At 40.8% G+C, this 19,989-nt stretch overlaps 1 protein-coding gene across 1 annotated transcript; it reads right to left on the bottom strand.

Annotated features, from left to right (window-relative positions):
• Positions 1-8,529: 8,529 nt before the first annotated feature.
• On the bottom strand, positions 8,530-9,995 carry LOC147424600 (uncharacterized). The gene has a single exon (XM_086500337.1). It carries the CDS (start codon positions 9,874-9,876, stop codon positions 8,839-8,841), a length of 1,038 nt encoding a protein of 345 aa, XP_086356463.1. The 5' UTR covers positions 9,877-9,995; the 3' UTR covers positions 8,530-8,838.
• Positions 9,996-19,989: the final 9,994 nt, after the last annotated feature.

The following is a 19,989-nucleotide window of genomic DNA, read 5'->3' as shown; positions in this document are numbered from 1 at the left end:
ATTCTAATTTGAGCCATAACTAACCCCTTAGTTTTGGGACTCGCAAAAAAAATCGTCATTATTGATGTGCCATGCTTGCATTCGTCAATATTTATAATGATTATTATCTAATTCCCCAAAAAGATTTTTCTAATGCCCTACAATGAGACCTGTTATAGTTCATGCTATATGTGGTGAGAATCACAAACAAACCCAAGTGTAAAAAGGGGCCTCTAATTTTTTGCATTGCTCTAGTTTAATAGAAATTATCAAGTACCCAACTTCAAGAGTGTGCCATGGAGTTTGAGGACTAAGATTTTAAGCTATTATTGTGCAAGATTCCCCCCCTCTCTCTCTCTCTCTTTCTTATTCTATGCTACATGTATGCAATCTATCAGCATCTTTGCTCTTACAAGCTGTCACCATCCTTTACTGTGTTTATGTGCATGTGTGTGTAGATTGAGTTAGTTTTGTCTACTTGTATGCATACTTGAGAAAGGAAGATATGATGAGAGGCGTGATATGTGTGTCCATGTTGAGAGATTGTGATTTTGGCTATTGTTCTCTTGGAACTCCAATACTTTGAAAACACGAGTAGTAGCTCTCTATGCTATTCATAAATTAGAAAACCTTTCAAACATTCAAACCTTTGTATTTGTTAAGCTTGAGAAAGAAAGTTGGTTATGAACCCCTAGATATAAAAGATACTCTTGTAAGATGTGAGCTCACCTTTTGGAGAAGAATCATGAATAGAATTTGGATATGGTGTCCCTCCAATTATTCTTTGACACACTAACCTCTTTCATTGTGTTGCTTGCATTTTATGCTTGGGCATGGTTACGTTCTCTTGTAATGCATTCCATGGATACTCTTTCCAAGCATGTTTTTGATTGCATGAGAAATTAGTAATATACGTATTTCTAAACCATTGCATTGCATGATTTTTAGTTGTATTTAAATCATTATCGAGCCTGCAAGCTTAGAACCTTCAATCAGTTAAAGAAGGCTTTCTTATTAGAATGTAGTGAGAAAAACAAGGATGAAAATATCCTTTTCAAATTGGATAAAATTAGGCAAGGTAAGCTTTCAATCAAGAGTTATGTAGAGAAGATTAAAGAGCTAACTAAAAAGCTAAATGAATCGCAATCAGAGAAACAAATGAGAGCTTGGTTCTCAAGCGGGTTCAAGGGTAAGAAACTCAAACAACAGGAGGTACTAGTACCTACCAGAAAATTTAATGATCTCGTTACAAAGAGCTTTGAAACAAGAGCATCAAGCCAAGAAGTAGAAGGGCCCAAGAGGGAAAGCAAGCTCCAATAATGAGTCAACGACTGAAAATTTGTCAACCACCTCCAGCTCTTTAGATGACAGGGAGTTAGAAGACACATCCAATGGAGTAGGAAGATCAAGCGGATGACAAGGAGTTAGTAGACACATCCAAGAGAAAGAAGAAGGGAGCATGGAGAGTAGGAAGATTGAGGAGTTTTCCAAAAAAATCTTTGAGATCTCTAGACCTGACCTTTGGTTGGGAAAGTAGAGACCTAGTGCACAAATTGCAAATTCAAAGAACACTGGTCTAATGAGTGTTGCCAATGTACGCATTGCAAAGCTTTTGGGCACATGTGGAATAACTGTAAGATTCAAATTCATCACTTTGAGGGAAAGGATGTCTCCATCATAGCATTGACCAATCCAGAGCAAGAAACAACATCTAAAAATGCAGAGAATGGAGCTAGTACCAGTGGCATGACTGGCATAGGTAGGTATCAGAATTTAGTCAAGGACATGGTAGGACTGATTTTTGCATACAAAATTTCAGTTGCTACACATGTGAAAAGTACAAACACTTGGCAATACAATTCCCAAACAATGTAAAAGCTGAAGTGACCAAAGGAAGAATAATAGTGCACATGATCACTGAGGCACTGGTGTTGTCAACTAAAGAGATACTAAATGTGCCGATCATTCAAACAAAGAAAATTGAAGAGGCTCAAAAATGGGGAAAAACAAAGAGCTATGTGGAAGGCTAAGGGAAAGTCCCAAGGAAGTGGATGAGCGGCAAGAGCAAAGGGTAATGGAAGCTGAGATCAATCAGGATCTAGAGTGGAGGACTAGAATTACTTGAGGTTGCAAATTTCATAAGGAAGCAAAAATAGAAGAAATTTGAAGTGGTGGCAGCAACATGGTTTGATATTAAGGAAGACAAAGTATTGATCATTGAGATTGACTACAAGGTGAGTAAATAGTGGGAGCAATTGTCAAGAGTCATTTTGGATGGGATGTTGTAGAAAATATATTGGGACAAGCATATCAAACAAAAATTGAGAATCACTGAAAGGAAACCTGATTTTAGAAAAAGGATATCACATTAAAGGATAATCCAATCTAGTGGCTTAAAAGAGAATTTACTGATCAAAGTTGATTGTGAGATATTTAAAACCAACTTACTGTAAAACAGACGTGTAGGGTGCCTACAACATATTTCTAGGGAGACCTTGGCTCATAAGTGCAAGGGCCATACATGACTATGCTGGCCAAACATTGACTATATAAGGACCAAACTAAAGGATTCAAGTCAGGGAAAACATCAACAAAAGCTAGAAAAGAGCCATGCAACCAGAGGAATTATGTAGGAAGTATGAGACCAAGAAGATAGAACAAATGCTAGCCTCAATGAACATCTTCCCGAGTGCAGAAATAGATCTAAACATGGTACGGCTAGATTAGAAAAGGCACAAGAACAAAGAGAACAATACCCAAATAGCTTCATTGAATCAAACCAAGGGGAGAAAACAATAAGTCTGGATAGTAGAGCTTCATGTGAGAATACAATGGGTAAGAACATATGAAATAGAGGCGACATAGAGTTTAGGAATCAAAGTATGGGAATACCAAATGGTGCAGGCTAGATAGTATTTGAAGAGAACAGTCTCTGAGTAGTTTAGATACACACAATATTGAATATTCAATTGGAATTCAAACATTAAAAAAAGGTGAGTCCTTAAGTACAAGAAAAGGGGTTGGGATGCCAACTGGTTATTACCATGTGAGCATGAAGTAGAAGAATGGAACCTAGGCTCAAAGTCATTTATCTCTTAATAAGGTCAACATCCAAGAAACATTAATAAGATGGATGATGCTCCTTCTTGAATTTGAGTTCAAAATCATTCATAAGCCTTGCACGACTCACTATGGTGCAAAATTCCAATCCAAAAGTATGGAACATATCTCATTGACATCTTTAAGAAATGAACTAGTGGATGCCGAATTGTTTTAGACAATGACTATGGAGAAGCCAGATCCAGAGTGGCAGGATGTGTATGAAGTCCTACAATATGGTAGAATGCCAAAGGAATGGTCATAGTCCAGTAAGAAGGCCCTCATTCTTAGAAGTGTGAAATTTACTATCATAGCAAGATCTTTGTATCGATTGGTATTGACGGAGTTTTGAGAAGGTGTGTTTGATTGCAAGGGGGGGATGCAAGTAATATTGAAGCACACACTAAAAAGTTAGGTGGACACTTCTCTATTGACATCACTTACAAGAAAATTCTTCAAGCTAGTTTATAGGGGCAGAGTATGATCTTAGATACTAGAGATTTTTGCAAAACATATGACATTTGCCAAAGAATGGGCAGGCCGACAACAACAGACATGACACCTCTAATCATTATTTAGCCCACAGAGATATTCATGAAATGGGGTCTTGATTTTATGGGACCTTTTGAGAAGGTCACACCCAAAAAGAATAAATACATAAGCATGGAAACGTGCTATGTTAGCAAGTGGTGGAATATGAGACATTGCCAAATCATACAGCCAATTCCACTACTTGGTTCATCTATGAGCATATCATATATCAGTATGGATATCCTCTTGTGATAGTTTGAGATAAGGGAACTCATTTCCTAAGTGATACTATTTCATAAGGGAACTCGTTTCATAAGTAATAGGTTGAGATAAAGGAACTCGTTTAATTAGTGGCACTGACTAAAATTTTCTCCATTAAGCATTGAAAAAAAAACACCATATTATCCTAGATTCCATGGACAAGCAAAAAGTATTAACAAGACCATCAAGTCTATTTTTACAAGGATTGTTGAGAAAAGACCCCACAATTGGGATGAGAAGCTTCAGACAACTTTATGCATGTATCAAAAAGCATATGAAATTACCACTGGTATGACTCCCTTCGAATGTTGTATGGAACATAGAACCGTTGTACCACTAGAATTTGATGTTCTCAGACTTGCACTAGAACAAGACATGGATTGCAATTTGAATATGAGAAAGAGACAAGAAAGCTAGATGAGACCAGGCAAAGGGAGATGCTAGAATAGGAGGTGGTTTAGCAAAGAAGGAATACTATAAGATAACAAGATGAAGATGCAAGAGTTTGAGGAAGGGGATCTTGTCTTATACCAATCTAAGTTAGGGCCTAAGAATTCAATCTGAGAAAGTATGGTCAAGAACTTATGAGGTTGACTAGGTATTCTCCAATGGCACAATTAGGCTAAAGGATTTATTTGGATTACTGCTGCCAGGTGTGTATAATGGAGCACATATAAAGCTTTACTATACAGCCCACTAAACTATCAAATACATCAAATTTAAAAACAAAATCCATGAATTTATTCCTAATAGGATTTGATCTGAACAAAGCTAACCATGATTTTCAGAGTAGTGGTAATTTAAAACCCATCAGACATGTGGCTTAGAGAGATCGGCTGGAGAGTGGACTAGAAGGTGAAGTAACTAAACCCCCAAAGTCTAAAGTGACTAACGATAAGTGGTGCTTAAAATAAATAGTAAAATGACTTCATTGATTGAATCTTCTCCTCAATTTTTCAATTTACACAACATCAACTCACCAATAGATTAAAAGGAAATACAATGGTAATTAACCATTACACCCCCATCTATCCCAATGGAAATACTAACCGCATACAACAAAAGGGTGCTCAATTACGTCAACACAAAGGGAGATAAAACCTTTACAATACTCCTATTCCTAATTCCTCGGGATTAGATTTAGGGGTAAACTCGACTCTCCCTCCCAATTCCAAGTGATGAAATTTGTATCCTCCAATACACTTGAGATACTTTGGAGTTGACATCTAGTTTGACTACATGCAAAAATAAACCTCATATAATCAGCTGAAATTCCAAAACGATGGCAAGCAAGGCAACTCATCTAGCAATGCATGATGAGTAACTGCACACCTTTCTAATGGGTGAGACTATGCCACAATAGTAAGACCTTTAAATTTTCAAAGAAAAAAAACACGTCTACCTTGCAATCAGATTTTCAAATAAAAGAAACGAAAAGAAAGTTGAGAAGCAAAGAGATGGATATCATATACACAATAATACAATGGCATCATTCAAAAACATTTTGATAAGAACTGCATTTGACTAGGCGCAAGGTTGCAAGGATATTTCAACAAGTGTTTGAATCAAGAGGTCTACCAAAAGATCTACAATAAGCAAGCCACAAGAGAATCTGTACCTTTTAAAATTTCATCAATTTGAGGTCTTTCATAAAACTTTCAAACACAATGAAAGTAACACCTATTGAACTTCCAAATGCAATGAAGTGAAACCTTGACAAATCACATTTTCTCTTTCTATATGTCTATAGTAAAGAGCCACTTTTGAAAACCATAAACTTTATATTTCATTTTTTCACTAATCAATGTATAATCATCTAAAAAAGTGAACAAGTTTAATAGATTGTGTGTAATCATATCAATGAACACCTACCTTTCTCTACCAATAGCATGCTTTTTTCAAGATGAGAAAATAAAATAAGAAATTTAGTGAAGCCAAAAAAAAAGTGATGTGTGCACTTTTCAAATGACCATACATTTGAACCTTACAACAATGTAGCATTGATCCATGAATGCCACAAATGAAGTACCATCTAAGAGGAATGCATAGCTTACTTTACAAGCTGAGTCTTAGAGGAGCCCACACGAGAAGGGGGCAACTAATCTGAGTTACCCCACCTCCCCTCACAAAACTACACCTCAAAGAGATACAATTAGCATACTCACATATTACCCCCTCCCTCTTTGCATGTGGGGGGGTGAGAGAAATCCTGTCATATCAATCAAATCAACACCTAAGGAGATTCAATTTTTGTTCAGTACCCAAGGAAGACTTTCCATTGTGTTCACATGCAAAACGTGAAGCGAGGTAAAGATACAAACATTAACAAAGTAACCAGAGTACACAAAACTCCATTGCAGTTTTGTTCTCTGCTCTAGGGTTCATTGTAGGATGATTATGTGCCGATAATCATACCTCATGCCCAACCCCTGTACCAAAACTCCTTGGTAATGCATGCATGTGTTGTATGCAATAAACGAGGAAAATGATAATTAATTGGATACATCGCCTGCAATGGTTTATATGTTCAAAGCTCCATAACAAAGGTGAACATCTGCATTGAAGTCCTGGATGCACTTGATCTATCTCTTGCATTGGTTAGTGTGCACATCTCTAGCACATCGTCCTCCATAAAATCTCCCTCATTAAGACATAAGCTAAACCATGATTTTGAATGTTAAAAGGCTCATTGACCTGTCCTCTATTTCAGCACTCCATTCCATCCAACAAAGAACGGAAGCATACATAGATAGTGCTCCTGCGACTCAAGGCCTAGGCTTCACACACGCACAGACACACCCTTGATAATTTAAATGTTACTTCCGCCAGTATGGAAGAGATGGACTGTGCCCATTCATCTCATCGCAGACAATGCAGCATGTATGTAATGCAATACCCTTAGTAATGAAAGATGTACTAAAGGGGGAGTGCCTATCTGACTTAGTCACTAACTTTTCTTCCAAAAGTTTGTTGCAGAAAATGAATAACTCTTTCTGTACCCCCCCCCCCCCCCCCCCTAACAGGGTCCGCGGCCCAAAAAACAAAACAAAGAAGGATGCACAGCCTCCATTGTGTTTCTCACATTCACAAATAGAGATAATGAAAGATTTTCCACCTAGAAAAAGCATTTGGGAGGACTCTACACAATGTCTAAAGCTGGATTGAAATAAACATAATGCAAAGGGTTTCCACCTACCAAAAGTGTTTGGGAGGACTCTACACAATGTATAAGAATGCATTCATATCAGCTGTGCGGTACAAAATCGCTTTAATAGCCTCATCCGAGAAACAAGAGTGCTTCCTCTATACAAACTGGTCCATGACCTGCAATTGAGAAAGACAGGTAGGTGGATCCCCATCCCTCATAATGTGCACAGGCAGCAGCCCACATTACCACCATACATCTATCTCCCATAGTAGCATGTGCTAGTACATCACCGCGCGCATCATCAAGGGTCAAATTCAATGCCAGTTTGGCAACCCAAGGCACAAAAATTTATCCTGCCCGGCTGTGCCTTACAAGTGAAAGCTTTTGCCCATCTTGTACATGGGATATTTCAAGGTTTACAAGCGCATAACTCAAGAAGTACCTGCAATTGAAACCACGATGCCTCATGAAAAAACAATCTTTCTGACAGCGAGTTGCACACACAATGGGTAAGTTCTTCAGAAACATTTCAATCAGCAGACACATCACCCATGGACTCGGAGCCTATTGCAAAACCATTCACGTCTATCCATTTGCTGCTGAATGCAGTAGATTCAACGACAATGGCAGATTTACTGCACTTTATAAGCGATACACAAGAACAATGAAAGCATATCACTGAGTCACATCAGCAGATCATGTGCCGTGAGGAAGTTCCCAACAAGCAACAGATGATGTCACCTGGAAGGTTTTCAAGCGCTATTAAATTGGAAGACAATAAAAGAACACGGATACTAGGTCTATCCAAATCACTGGACACAAGAAAGGCAAACCAAATCAGCTGCAAATTGAAGTCAAGCATAAAGATTGGCAATTTCCGCGAGCAGCATCTTATGCTATGGTTCTGCAACCATCACGATGACTACTAAGCACATCCCGGGTAAAGATTGCTATAGCTGAATAAAATGCCGCGTTACCTCAATTTTATAGATGCTGCACATAAACTGGTGTCGAGCATCACCATAGTCATTACAGCGAATTTTATAGAATATGTCATAAACTGCGAAATGCAAGACATTCATACAGAAAAACAAGTATCGCAAGAATGTGAGCTGGCAACATATATCAAAATAAGAGACGCAACTAGCAGTGGTGGACAGGTAAGGTCAGACCAGAGAGGGAAACGCATAAAACCAAACAGAAAACAGAATAAGGAGCAAGAATATCAAACAGAAATAAATATGGAGACTAAAAAAACACAATTGCGATTGTGCTATAGTGTCTGTTCCATTAATCAAAACAACTTTCAGCATCTATGATCCAAAGCAAGCAAAAACACAAAAATGACTATAGTATATCACCACATTCAAACTACAGTGACCGAGTAAAAATCAGTTGTCCATTATAAGCATGCACATCCACAAAATCTAGGTCATTGAATGCCATCTCATGCGAGCGAGTGAGAGAGAGAAACAGAGAGAATTTTTTCATCGTTTGAGGAGAGTACCACACACTGCAACAAACGCTTAAACCATGAAACATACATGGAGAATATTCAAAAACACCCATATGTGAAGTTCTCAGAGCAAACAAGTTGCAAATTTGAGTCCTTCACCAACACTGAAAAAGGATCCCGAACAAATTATACATGAATAATGATATAGGACAAGATATTCTCAATCAAACAGCTCAATTCTTATGCTCTCGCATTCTCTCTACAAAAAAACCCGACACAGTGGCTGTGATAGGCTTGCCATTGCATACGCGCTCGCAAGCTACATAAGGAAGAGACCAAGGTGGATGTTACCTGAAAAAGGGCATTATAACGCAAGCTGCGCCATCTTTGCCATGGGATTCTGCCCAAATGTGAGATTGCCCTCAGAAAATTTCTTCTGGTTGCAGCTCAGCATGCCTTCAAGACTACACTGGACGCCATCCTGCTGCAGCTTTCGGAATCGCGGCGCAATCTTCCTGCTAAGACTATGCGCAAAAAATGCAGGATAAGCAACTGCGTCCTCCATGCTCTTCCCCATACCCTTTATCAAGAAGTCCATCTTGGGTTGCAAAGAGTTTTTAATGCTAGCCAAAAGAACAGGCGGATACCCCGAGATGACCACTGAGACTTGTCGACTGGTGAATCCTAATGTGTAAAGAAAGTCGATATTAGGCTGAAAGGCCTTATCTGCATCGCGACACAAAAGGTGAGGGAATCGAATGGCCACACGGCAAATCTCTTCCTTCTTGAGCCCAAGGCGTTCAAGGAAGGCGACAGTAGGCCGAAGACGGCGCTCAACACTGTATCCAAAGATGTGGGGCCAGCGAGTCAGCAGCTTACCCATCTCTTCTCCGCGTTTAACACCAAGCGTGAGCAGAAAATTGATAGTGGGTTCAAGTTTCGCATCAATGCTGTAGCTTATCAGGCGAGGGCAAGAAAGAAATACCTTGGCAAGGCGTGATTCAGGGACTCCGGCACCCTGGAGGAAGCCGAGTAGGGGGCAGAGCTTTTCTTCCACACTGTAAACGAACAAGTTGGGGAATCGTAAAATGGCCGCAGCAAGGTCCAGCTTCTTTGCACCGAGGCCTGCAAGACAGTCCGCCATGGGGCGAAGCTTCTCATGCAGACCCAGTACAAGGATTTGAGGGCATCGGGACACTATTGCAGGTAGCTTGCGCTTTGGAATCCCCATTTGCTGCTCGAAGAAGGACCAGCTGGACTGCAACTTCTCCTCCGCTCCTGTTTTTCCTAGCCCATTGCACCTCTGCATCATCTTTCTTATGGCAACCTCTGCTACCCCCTTCTCCCTCAAGAAACTCCATGCCACTGGCATACCCGCCTTCGTCTCTGTGTTCTCGCCCATGGCTCCGAAGCCAAAGCTAATTGTGAAGCTCTTCGCGAGAATAGGGATAAGATTGTTAAGTTATTACAGTGAGCTCCTGCTGAAATGAAACCTCTTCACTTCAAGGCCTTCGGTCCCAAGCTCGATCCCGAGGAACGACTTGGTGGCAAGGATTCTGCACAAACATATAATGAAAAAATTCATGCTGATTTTGCTAGAAACGCTTAGTTCTTAACTACTCATGGTATGTCTTGATTCTTGCTAGACGATACAATTAAATAGATATGACAATAGAGTGCCTTGTGTTTATGTCCTTCAAAGGAATGTGAGGCATTGTTTGTACCAATGATCTGCAATGCCTCGTTGCACTTCAAGACAAGTAGTAATAAGCTATTGACCTTATGCAAACTTAGATATAGCCACAAATGCGTATATTGCATGCCACGGTTTAAACAAGGAAGTGTGGCATCAAAGTCCTTGACTTTATAACTACTACCTACCAGTCACATGATTGTTCCGCTAACTTGTGAGAGTTGGATCAAGCAACAGTACTACTTCGAGAGTTAAAGTAGATCTTAAATTATCATAGTATGCGTGGTAGCGTGCATATGCATGCAAGAGATGAGGGAAAAGAAAAAAAAATATTTTCTACAAAGTCAAATTGGCATGCTCTTTAAGAGAGACTCTGCTTGCTTGTTTGGCCTAAAGAGAACAAAACTTGATTTGTTCATTGGGAATGTTTAGAGTATATGCATTGCACTTACTAAAACATGACCATAGCAAATCTTTCAATAAAGATTGAAGACCTAGCAAAAGAGGTTGGGAAGAGTTGGGACAATTTGTGGCTAGGGCATCGAAACATCTCACATTGTGTGAGAGAGCACCTTGGTTGCATGTTGGAAATATGACGACTTGGAGAGGCTAAGGCTATTGGAGACGGCCATGAGAAGGCAACCTTCTACTTCGTCTCAACTTCTTCTCTCAATCTTACACACACACACACAACCTATTTGTCTAACCTTGCTATCTACCTACACACACAAACACGTGGAAGAGCATAGAGTGCATGCACAACCATCGCAAGCAAGCACACACCTCTGCACTACTCGACACACACAGTCTATATGTCTAACCTTGCTATCCACCTACACACACAAACACGTGGAAGAGCATAGAGTTGTTACAATATACATGTGGTAGTGATGTGTGTGAACACACTTAGGACCGCCCGGGCATTTTTTTCCCTCTTTAGAAGGTTTTTTCCCCCGTGCATAGTATATATGCCCATCATTCTAGGGCTATCTATCTTTCCATTGCACACTAAGTAATACACTCTCTGTTGTGTGCCTTGAGCTTCCTTCGTCTTCTCCAAGCTGTGTGTGTTTTCCTGCAACCGTAATTCCAACATTGGTATCAGAGCAGGTTGCGTCCTCCCAGGCTTAGTCGCCAACAGCTCCAGCACACGCCTTCTCACTTTCTCCGATTTTTGTGAGCTCATTTCGGCCTCCGTTTCCACTATAGACAGGCTATTTTGTCATTTTGTGGAGAAATTATGTTGGTGCTGTTTTTTGCATAACAGGTCCTTACGGTCTTCTACGGTTTGTGCTATATAGCACTTGATGTTCTCGCTTTCCTTCTCCTCTTTTTGGGCAATTTTCATATCTGGTGCAGCATTTACCATGGCTGACAACAACATAGATGTGTTCAAGATGTTTGACTGCTGAGGACAGATTGGATGGGGACAATTACCCTATGTGGGCTTATATGATGCAACATGTTCTTGTGTCAAAGGGCGTTTGGGACATTGTGCAGGGCATTGATGTACGTCGTCCTGGTTCTAAGGATATAGGCGATGTTGAGGATGTTGAAGGTTTTGCTGCAAGGATTTCTGTTGTTAGAGTTGCTTTGCCTATGGTTGAGCAAGCTCGTTGGGATGTAAAGGATGCACATGCTCATGCATTGATTGCGTTGTATGTGAAGCGCACCATTACTCCTCACATTCGTTCAACAAAAACTACAAAATAGGCTTGGGACATTCTGGCTGGTCTTTATGCAAGTCGCAATGAGGCTAAAATTGCATTGTTGCGTAAAGAGCTGGAGTCGAAGATTATGCATGAGGAAGATGACATGGACACTTTCCTTGCTGGTGTCAAGGATATCAATGAGCAACTTACTTATGCAGGAGAAGACATTTTAGACAGTTCCCTTGTGCAGACTGTTCTTGATGCCTTGCCAAATTCTTACCAAACTTTTGCTAGTACTTGGAGACTTATGACCCAAGGAAATCTTGAAGTTGCCAAGTTTGATGCATTATGCACATTGCTATTGCAAGAGTCACTTTCTAGAAAAAATAGGAGTAGACAGCGTGCAGTTAAACATTGCAACCACTTCTTATGGTTCTTCTACATGTGGAAAATCATCTGTTTCTAATGCTTCTGCTTGTGGCAGCAATTCGTCTGAAAATTTTGGTGATAAGGGCAAAAAGAAGATGCGTTGCCATTATTGTAAAGCTAATGATCACTTGATCAAGGAGTGTCCTAAGTTGAAGGCCAAAGAGGCTAAGAAGAAAGAGGATGGTTCCATTGCAAATGCTGGTTCCACTACAAATGCAGCTATTGCTGAGTTATCTATGAAAGGAGACTGTGATGCTGATGTTGATGTAGAATGGGCTTTTAGTGCAGAGTGTACCTATAATCCTGTTGTCCATGATGCATGCGTGTCAGTTGCTGCAGATTCACATGTGTGGTATTTTGACAGTGGTGCTACAAAGCACATTACCTCACATCGTGATTTGTTCACCTCTCTTAAGGCTATCCCTCATGGGAATTTAGTTACTTGTGCCAACAATGCCTTTTATCCAGTTCAGGGAGTTGGAAAGATTGTGTTTACTGTTGCAAATGGCACTTCTTTGTTGATGCACTTTATGTACATGGGGTCAAGAAGAATATTTTGTCTGTATCTACACTTGCTAGACTTGGTCTTGTAGCCAAATTTGTGGATGACAGATGTACGGTACATGATCTCAGTTTCGATGATGAAGTTGTTGCATCTGGCATTTTATGTCTTGGGCTGTATAAAGCTCACTTTGTATGACAAGTATGGGAAGAATTTTGCAAATGTTGTTGTGGATTGAAAGGTTGTTTCAGTATGGTTGCTTCTTTGCCGCCTCTTGAATCACTTGTCAAACATATTTGTGAAGGCTATATTTTGGGTAAGATGCAGCGTTCGAAGTTTCCAAAGGATGGTTCAGTTACGGCCACATGCAGGTTGCAGCTTGTGCAAAGTGATGTTTGTGGGCCCATGCAAACTCCGTCCTTGGGCAATTACCTTTACTTCATGACTTTCATTGATGATTACTCCAGGCATGCATGGGTATTTCCACTTAAAGCGAAGTCTGAAGTATTTATGTGCTTCAAACAATTTTTGGTTGTGGCTGAAAATGTCTCAAAATGTACTATAGGCACCCTCCGTTCCGATCGAGGGGGGGAGTATATGTCTCATGAATTTAATGCATTTATGGCTAGTCGTGCGATAAAACAGCAATGTATAGTTCCTCTTATAGGGAGGCTTCATTTACAAAAAAAAAAAACAAAAAGGTGGGTTTCTCTTTGCCCATTCAACTCAAGGGAGCCTCTTTTTTTGAATTGGGGCTCATTGACCCACTTTAGCACATTTGATGGGTATCGACACCTCAACACCTTTCTCTCTTTTCACCACTTGAGAATCCCTCACTTGAGCCAATTTTGGTTGTGACGGCGCTATGGCAACCCTTTTGGTGCAAGCCTTCTCTCCAATAAAAGTCTTTGGCCTTGTGGCTGCGTGAAAACACGCCCCCCACTGGGATCTCCATGTCATCACCCACCTCACAAACCATCGCCACGTAGAGGGCCGTCAAAACACCGTAGAGCGTCACCATGGGCCAACGTGCATGCATACAACGCCCCAATGGCCATCAAAAATGGACGCCATAGTCATGCACTAGGGAGCTCCCCTCTCTCCACGCTTTGTTGCCTATAAGGGGGCATGCCCTAGGCCAAATACCCCACGCTCTTGCTATTGGTCTTTGCATGTGGGATTAAAAAAATGCCACATGGCACCGCCACGGATCTCCAAGCCCCAACCCTCTGAAAATCTCCAAAGTTCACCAACTTTTTCATAAACAAGCTCTTTTTTTCCCATTTTCATAGCATTGCCACATGCTACACAAAACTCTGTCTGTCGAGCCGCAAAAATCAGGTGAAAACTTTCCTTCCCGTCCTTAGTCCCTTGATGCCTTCCAGCTTCTTTGGACCCGCTTTTCAAGGCTACCAAAACGCCAAAACAAAAATTTCATTACCCTGCCGTATTTTGGCCCAAACTTCCAATCACAATATCTCGGCCCTTGTGATTCCATTTGACGAGCCGTCAATTCCGGCTGACCCATTACAGTACACGTGACATTCCAAAACTTGGTTGAGGCCCAAAATCTCTTAGCAAACACACTTCCCAATGGGGGTAAGTTGGCCCATAACTGGCACCTGATAAACATTAAATCAACCATAACTTTGTCTCTAGAGCTCCGATCAACAATCCGAGAAGACTGGCATGCTCCACAACACAAGTCCTTCACGCTTACCTACTAATGCCAGACCTAGCCATTCGTCCCCATCTACCCTTCCTGTGAGGGATCTACAAAGCCTTCTAACTTTGAACTCCCATATCTTCTACACCGGGGCTCCGTTTGACGAGTCGTCTTGACTGGACTCTATAGCATCTCGAACCCTACATTGTTGGGTACTAGCACAACAATTTAGACATTTGGACTCACCTTCCCAATTGGCCTTTCTTAGAGACTTCTTGGCCCAAAAAACCACATTATACATGGATTTCCTCTGGCCTTTGCCTACCCAGGCCTTACATACTAGCTTTAGCATTTGGCCCCACACCTGTAGGCATCCATAGCCTTGTACAACACACTCTCTAGCTAAGGCCAACTTTGGTTGCACCATCGTTGCCCACCCCCTGTTGAACATTCATGTTCAACCAAAAGCAGATTTATTGAACTTGAAACCTGCAACACTTTGCTAGGAGTCAAGCACACAAGAAAAAACTCAACCATATGTGCAGTATGTACAACACTGCATGTCCACAATTCTTGAGCCTCTTCAAGTGGGTTTCCCAACCCCCCTAGCTACAATGTGATTCACATCAGGTACCAAACTCTTGTCAAAGTACAACTTAAGCCACACCCCATTTACCATGTTTCTAAGCAGCTTGCCATTCAACCTCACCAATTGATAGGTCCCATTTGGAAAAGCCTTTGTACCTTGTAGAGACCTGTTCACTTCTTCTTGAACTTCTTTTGGAACGTAAAATCCTAGTAGCTCTCGTATTTCATCATCAGATCTCCTTCTTCTATCTTCTTATTATCTAGCAAACTTTGGTTAAACTTAGCAATCTGTTTCTCTCGCTGCTTTACATAATATTCCGCTGCTACCACTCATCTATAAAGCTTCGAGATTGACAATTCAATCCTACAAAACTTCATGCTATGTGGCATTGACTCGCCACATCCTTTTAAAGCACCTAATGGCAACACTACCTCCTTACCATTTACCAACTTGAATGGAGTAAAGTTGGTTGCCACTTTGTAGGACGTCTTGTACGCCCATAAACATTTCTCAAGATTCGCTTCCCACTCTATTTCTTACTTACAAACATACTTTGTCAGCATCTTTATGATTTGACCATTGTCACTCTCCACTAAACCATTGCATTGAGGATGATAGGGCAAAGAGAATTGGTGCCGGATGCCTAGCTTCTCAACCAAACCCTTCATAAGCGTGCTTCTAAATCCCTGCCCTCTATCAGAAATGAGCACCCATGGTACTCCAAAACGACAACAAATGTTATTAAAAATGAACTGAGCCACAATGTGAGCATCCCTTAATTGCTTTCGTCTCTAACCACCTAGTAAGGTAGTCAATAGCTACCACAATGTATTTCTTCCCACTTTTCAACTTTGGGAGTGGACCAATGACGTCCAAACCCCAGTTTTCAAAAGCATTTTGGGCAATGGTAGCCCCCTATGACTTGCCTACTAGCCTTCTCTCACCCATAGTTTGGCATTCACGACACATTTTGCACCAATAGTCCACATCACGTACTGTTGAAGGCCACCAAAACCCTGCTCTTAAAATTCAAAACAAAACTTCGTCTTTACCATGATGCCCACTTTACTCATGGAATTGTTGCAACACCATTCCAATCTCCTCTTTGTAAAGCACCCTCCACAACACATCTCATCCATAGGTCATTAGATCCTCCCATATCACTGTAAATTTGCAGGCTTTCTACACTAACTTGGCCCAGTAGTTCATTAGAAGGGGAACTCACAAGTCCAGTTTTAGTAGTGATGAGGGCACAAGCCAAGGGAAATATATAGAAAAATACAAGTGGATCGGACATACCCAACAATTCATCCAAAGACTCTAGGAAAGAACGACGCAAATGATATGAACTCAAGAAACAAAAATTACAAAAGGAGGTCAAGGAGAGGATACGAAAGGAGGTAGAGAAAAAGATACAGACGCTGTCATCAGACTTTAAGGAATCATAACCAAAATCGACAGGATCGATATTGGTCAATAAAACTTACGACCCAATCAACGCAGCCTTGGAAGCTTTCCACGCTAGATTGAAAGCTGATAAAACATTGGAAACCAAATGGAAAAACTATCTAGCACCTGATATGGACGTAGCTAAATTAGAAGCGTACAAAAACTTAATGCAAGTTACACAGGCCATGCTGGAAAAACAAAAACCTCATCTAGAAATCATAGGAAAATAAGAAGAAATCCTAACAAAAACCATAAGAGAAGGGAGAATTAAAAATTTTAGAGGACAATGATTTACATTCACCTAAATTGATAGTTCTTGATAGTGAGGAGGGATGGGATGGAGTGCCCATAGTCGAGGAATATTGGCCAAAACACCTATGGGAACGAGTTAGGGAGCAAGAGATGGGAGTCTGACTCTGAAATCGGCTCCAATTGAAGAGGTATGGCTAGACAGACCACCCATGGAATTAGATGAACAGTCCTTGTATGGAGATTGGGAATTCGAGCAGTCATTCTTGACCAAAGCTGTAACTTGGCGGACATGATCTTTGTACCTAGGTGAGAATGAAGAGAAATCAGTGGTATGCAAAATGACAAAACTAAATAGACCAAAACAACCTTGGATGTGGCGAACTTGCAATCCATTATGTCAACTCCAATCCAATGCAAAATCACATTGGGTAAGCTATTAAAGCTAGACCACACCTATGGGGAGAACTTCAAACCACTATGAAAAACATGGGATAAAAAGGAGTATCCCGAACAAAGCTGAAAAATTTGCAAAACAAGGAGATACAAATTAAACTTGTCAATTTTGTGCCAATAAACAGACTATTGTGAGGGAAACAAGGGAAACATTACCCTTCCAGTACAATACAATGATGTAACCACCATGGCTGTTTTGGACGGTGGGGCAAGCATAGCCGTAGCAATGAAAGTCATTTGGGAAGTCTGGGAAACCCAACAACAATTAGACAAACAAGGAGGAAATTGCAACTGGCAGATGGACACATTGAGAAGACGATTGGTTCATTGGAAAACGTGATAGTCAACTCCTGTGGAATTGAATACCAACACACCTTTTCCATTGTAGATTTTGGAAAGAAACTCACCTATGAAATCATCCTGGGAATACCATTCATGAGACAAATACAATTGATCTAGGATTGGAGAAATGATTATCTTTACATGAAACAAGTGGGAGCAGTTAAGTAAATTTGAAAGACCATTCTTACAAGGATGCCTTGAGGACACATATACAAGAATTGGATTCTAAAACCTCAGCAAAGACTAATTTGCTGTCGTGGATACACAAAGACACTCCAATTTGGATGCGTGGGGATTTTGAATCAGATAGTTTACAAAAGGAAGACTGCGTTTTAGATAGAGAAATGAATGATGCAAAATACATACATAAACCATTCCCTGAACATTTATTCAAACCCTTTGAGTGGACTCAGATCCTAGCCACTATGGATGTGTGTACTAATTAATCTACACCTATGTAATGGAATTGGCCTATTAACTTGAGAGTAACGGAAATTAGAGAGAGTACTTTTGTGAAATTACTTCGTGAGCATAGCAGGTGAACATAATTGATGATAGCAACATACACATAGCATTTAGTTAATTTGGCATGAACAATGCTTTTATAAGAGAGAGAATTTAGAGAACATGACAACAGTTGAGGACCGGATATATGTGGAGCCGGTCATCCCTCCAATAGGCATTTGTATTATAGTTTCTCCCATCAAGAGAGACTTGTTACAATACAATCTTTGTGTTCCTTGTGACCTAGGTGATTCAATGAAGATGGAAATCTTCATGCATCACGAGCATAACATAAACATTGTGGAAAGCAATAACTATCCCAAGCCTCAGTCCCAAGACCTTAAACACCTTCGAAGGTGGAGAGAGCTAGTAGGGAATGAGGGTACGGAAGAGGAAGAAGAATCATTTCATAGGAGAAAAAATAAGTTCCTCACGTATCATCACTCTTGTTGCTAGCATACATAATAGCATAGTAATGAAGATGGAGAAGATGGCAAGCTTAAGCATTGAAGCATGGCTCTTGGTTGGATTTGCATTCCATAGCCAAGAGTGTTGGTGTAGGCTCTCAACCTCTACTTGCTTGGAGAAGGAGAGGGAGCTCTTGCACTTTGCACTTTACACAATGAGAGTGTGTGTGAGTGTGCATGGGAGAGTATACCCCCTAAGCAAGCCCCCTACTTGCTTTGGTCGACCCCCCCTTGTAGCTCATGCTTGAAGCTCATTGGACCCCTCCAGGCCTAGCCAATCACAAGCAAGAGTCATACCAAGCAACAAGGGTAGCCTTGGGACAAGTGTCCCCCTTTCCCCTTTGAAAGAGAGGGATTGAAAAATGCTAAAACAATTAATTAATTATGCTAAATTATCATTGGACCCCTTGGAAGGCCAACCAATAGGATTTAGGCACACCATGAGGGTAACCTAGCTAGGGGCTTGACAGGTGTCCTACTTGCCTCTTGGGCAAGGGGTGCCCTTTGGGAGAGAGAGTTGTCAAGCAACCACCCACCCTTCTTGCATGGCTCGCCCCCTCCTTGTAGGGATTCATTTTGACTTTTGTGCCACCTCAAGCCCCTCAACCTTGGGCCTAGTTCTCACAACAAGCTTGGCTCTTAAGCCCCTCAAGCTTGGGATGGGTTCTCACCTCAAGTACAGCCCTAGTATCTCAAGCATGACAAGCATCTCAATCATCTAGCACTTCAAGCACTTCAAGCACCTCAGTCATCAAGCATGACAAGCACCTCAAGCTTGGGCCAAGTTCCCACCTCAAGCACAACCCTAGCTTACCAAAGGTCAAAGGATTTTTGACACTAACTATTGGAGGTCTTCAATGAAGCTAACCCTAAGGTCTTTATGCTCCATTGGTTAGCCTTGCTCTTTGATAGACCATCTCTCATTTGGGCCCCTTTACCATTGGCCTCGTTTTGAGATAGATCTATAAGCACATGTCTGTATCCTAACCCTTGTTCCCGTTTATTCTCCCACATTAAATGATCATTTTATATGAGAAAATCATTTGGATTGGTTAGTTATTAGATTTTATGACGACCTACACACTTTTGTGACGAAGAAGGCTGTGATATAGTCCTGATACATATGGTATTTATTTGAAATGATCGAGGAGAAATAGGTCTTCTCTGATTAGTATTATGATGCCACAAATGGGTTGAAAGAAGAAACAATTACAATAGAGGGAATCGACTCTAAAAAAGAGCAGTAGGACTGCATTTTTCACGAGATCAAACCCTACGACAGTTGACTTGGTTGGGAGTTTATTGTCCTACCATGAAGAAAGACGTTCATGATTATGTGAACAATTGCTCTCAATGTAAATAAAAAGCCGCCATACCCATGCCATGTTATTTTAGATTTTAGTGACACCACAATGGATTATATATCTCGTGTAATATCTGACTAAAAGAATATTCCTGGAAGATATGAGTAAATGAAAACAAAGGGCAATAGAGACTAAAGTCCAACTATGCAATGA

Source organism: Adiantum capillus-veneris, chromosome 25, assembly GCF_014529385.1.
Source record: "Adiantum capillus-veneris isolate H3 chromosome 25, ASM1452938v2, whole genome shotgun sequence".
In the NCBI taxonomy this organism is placed as follows: domain Eukaryota; kingdom Viridiplantae; phylum Streptophyta; class Polypodiopsida; order Polypodiales; family Pteridaceae; genus Adiantum; species Adiantum capillus-veneris.
Note: the sequence above shows the minus strand (reverse complement) of the source record. Positions and strands in the feature narration are given on the sequence as shown.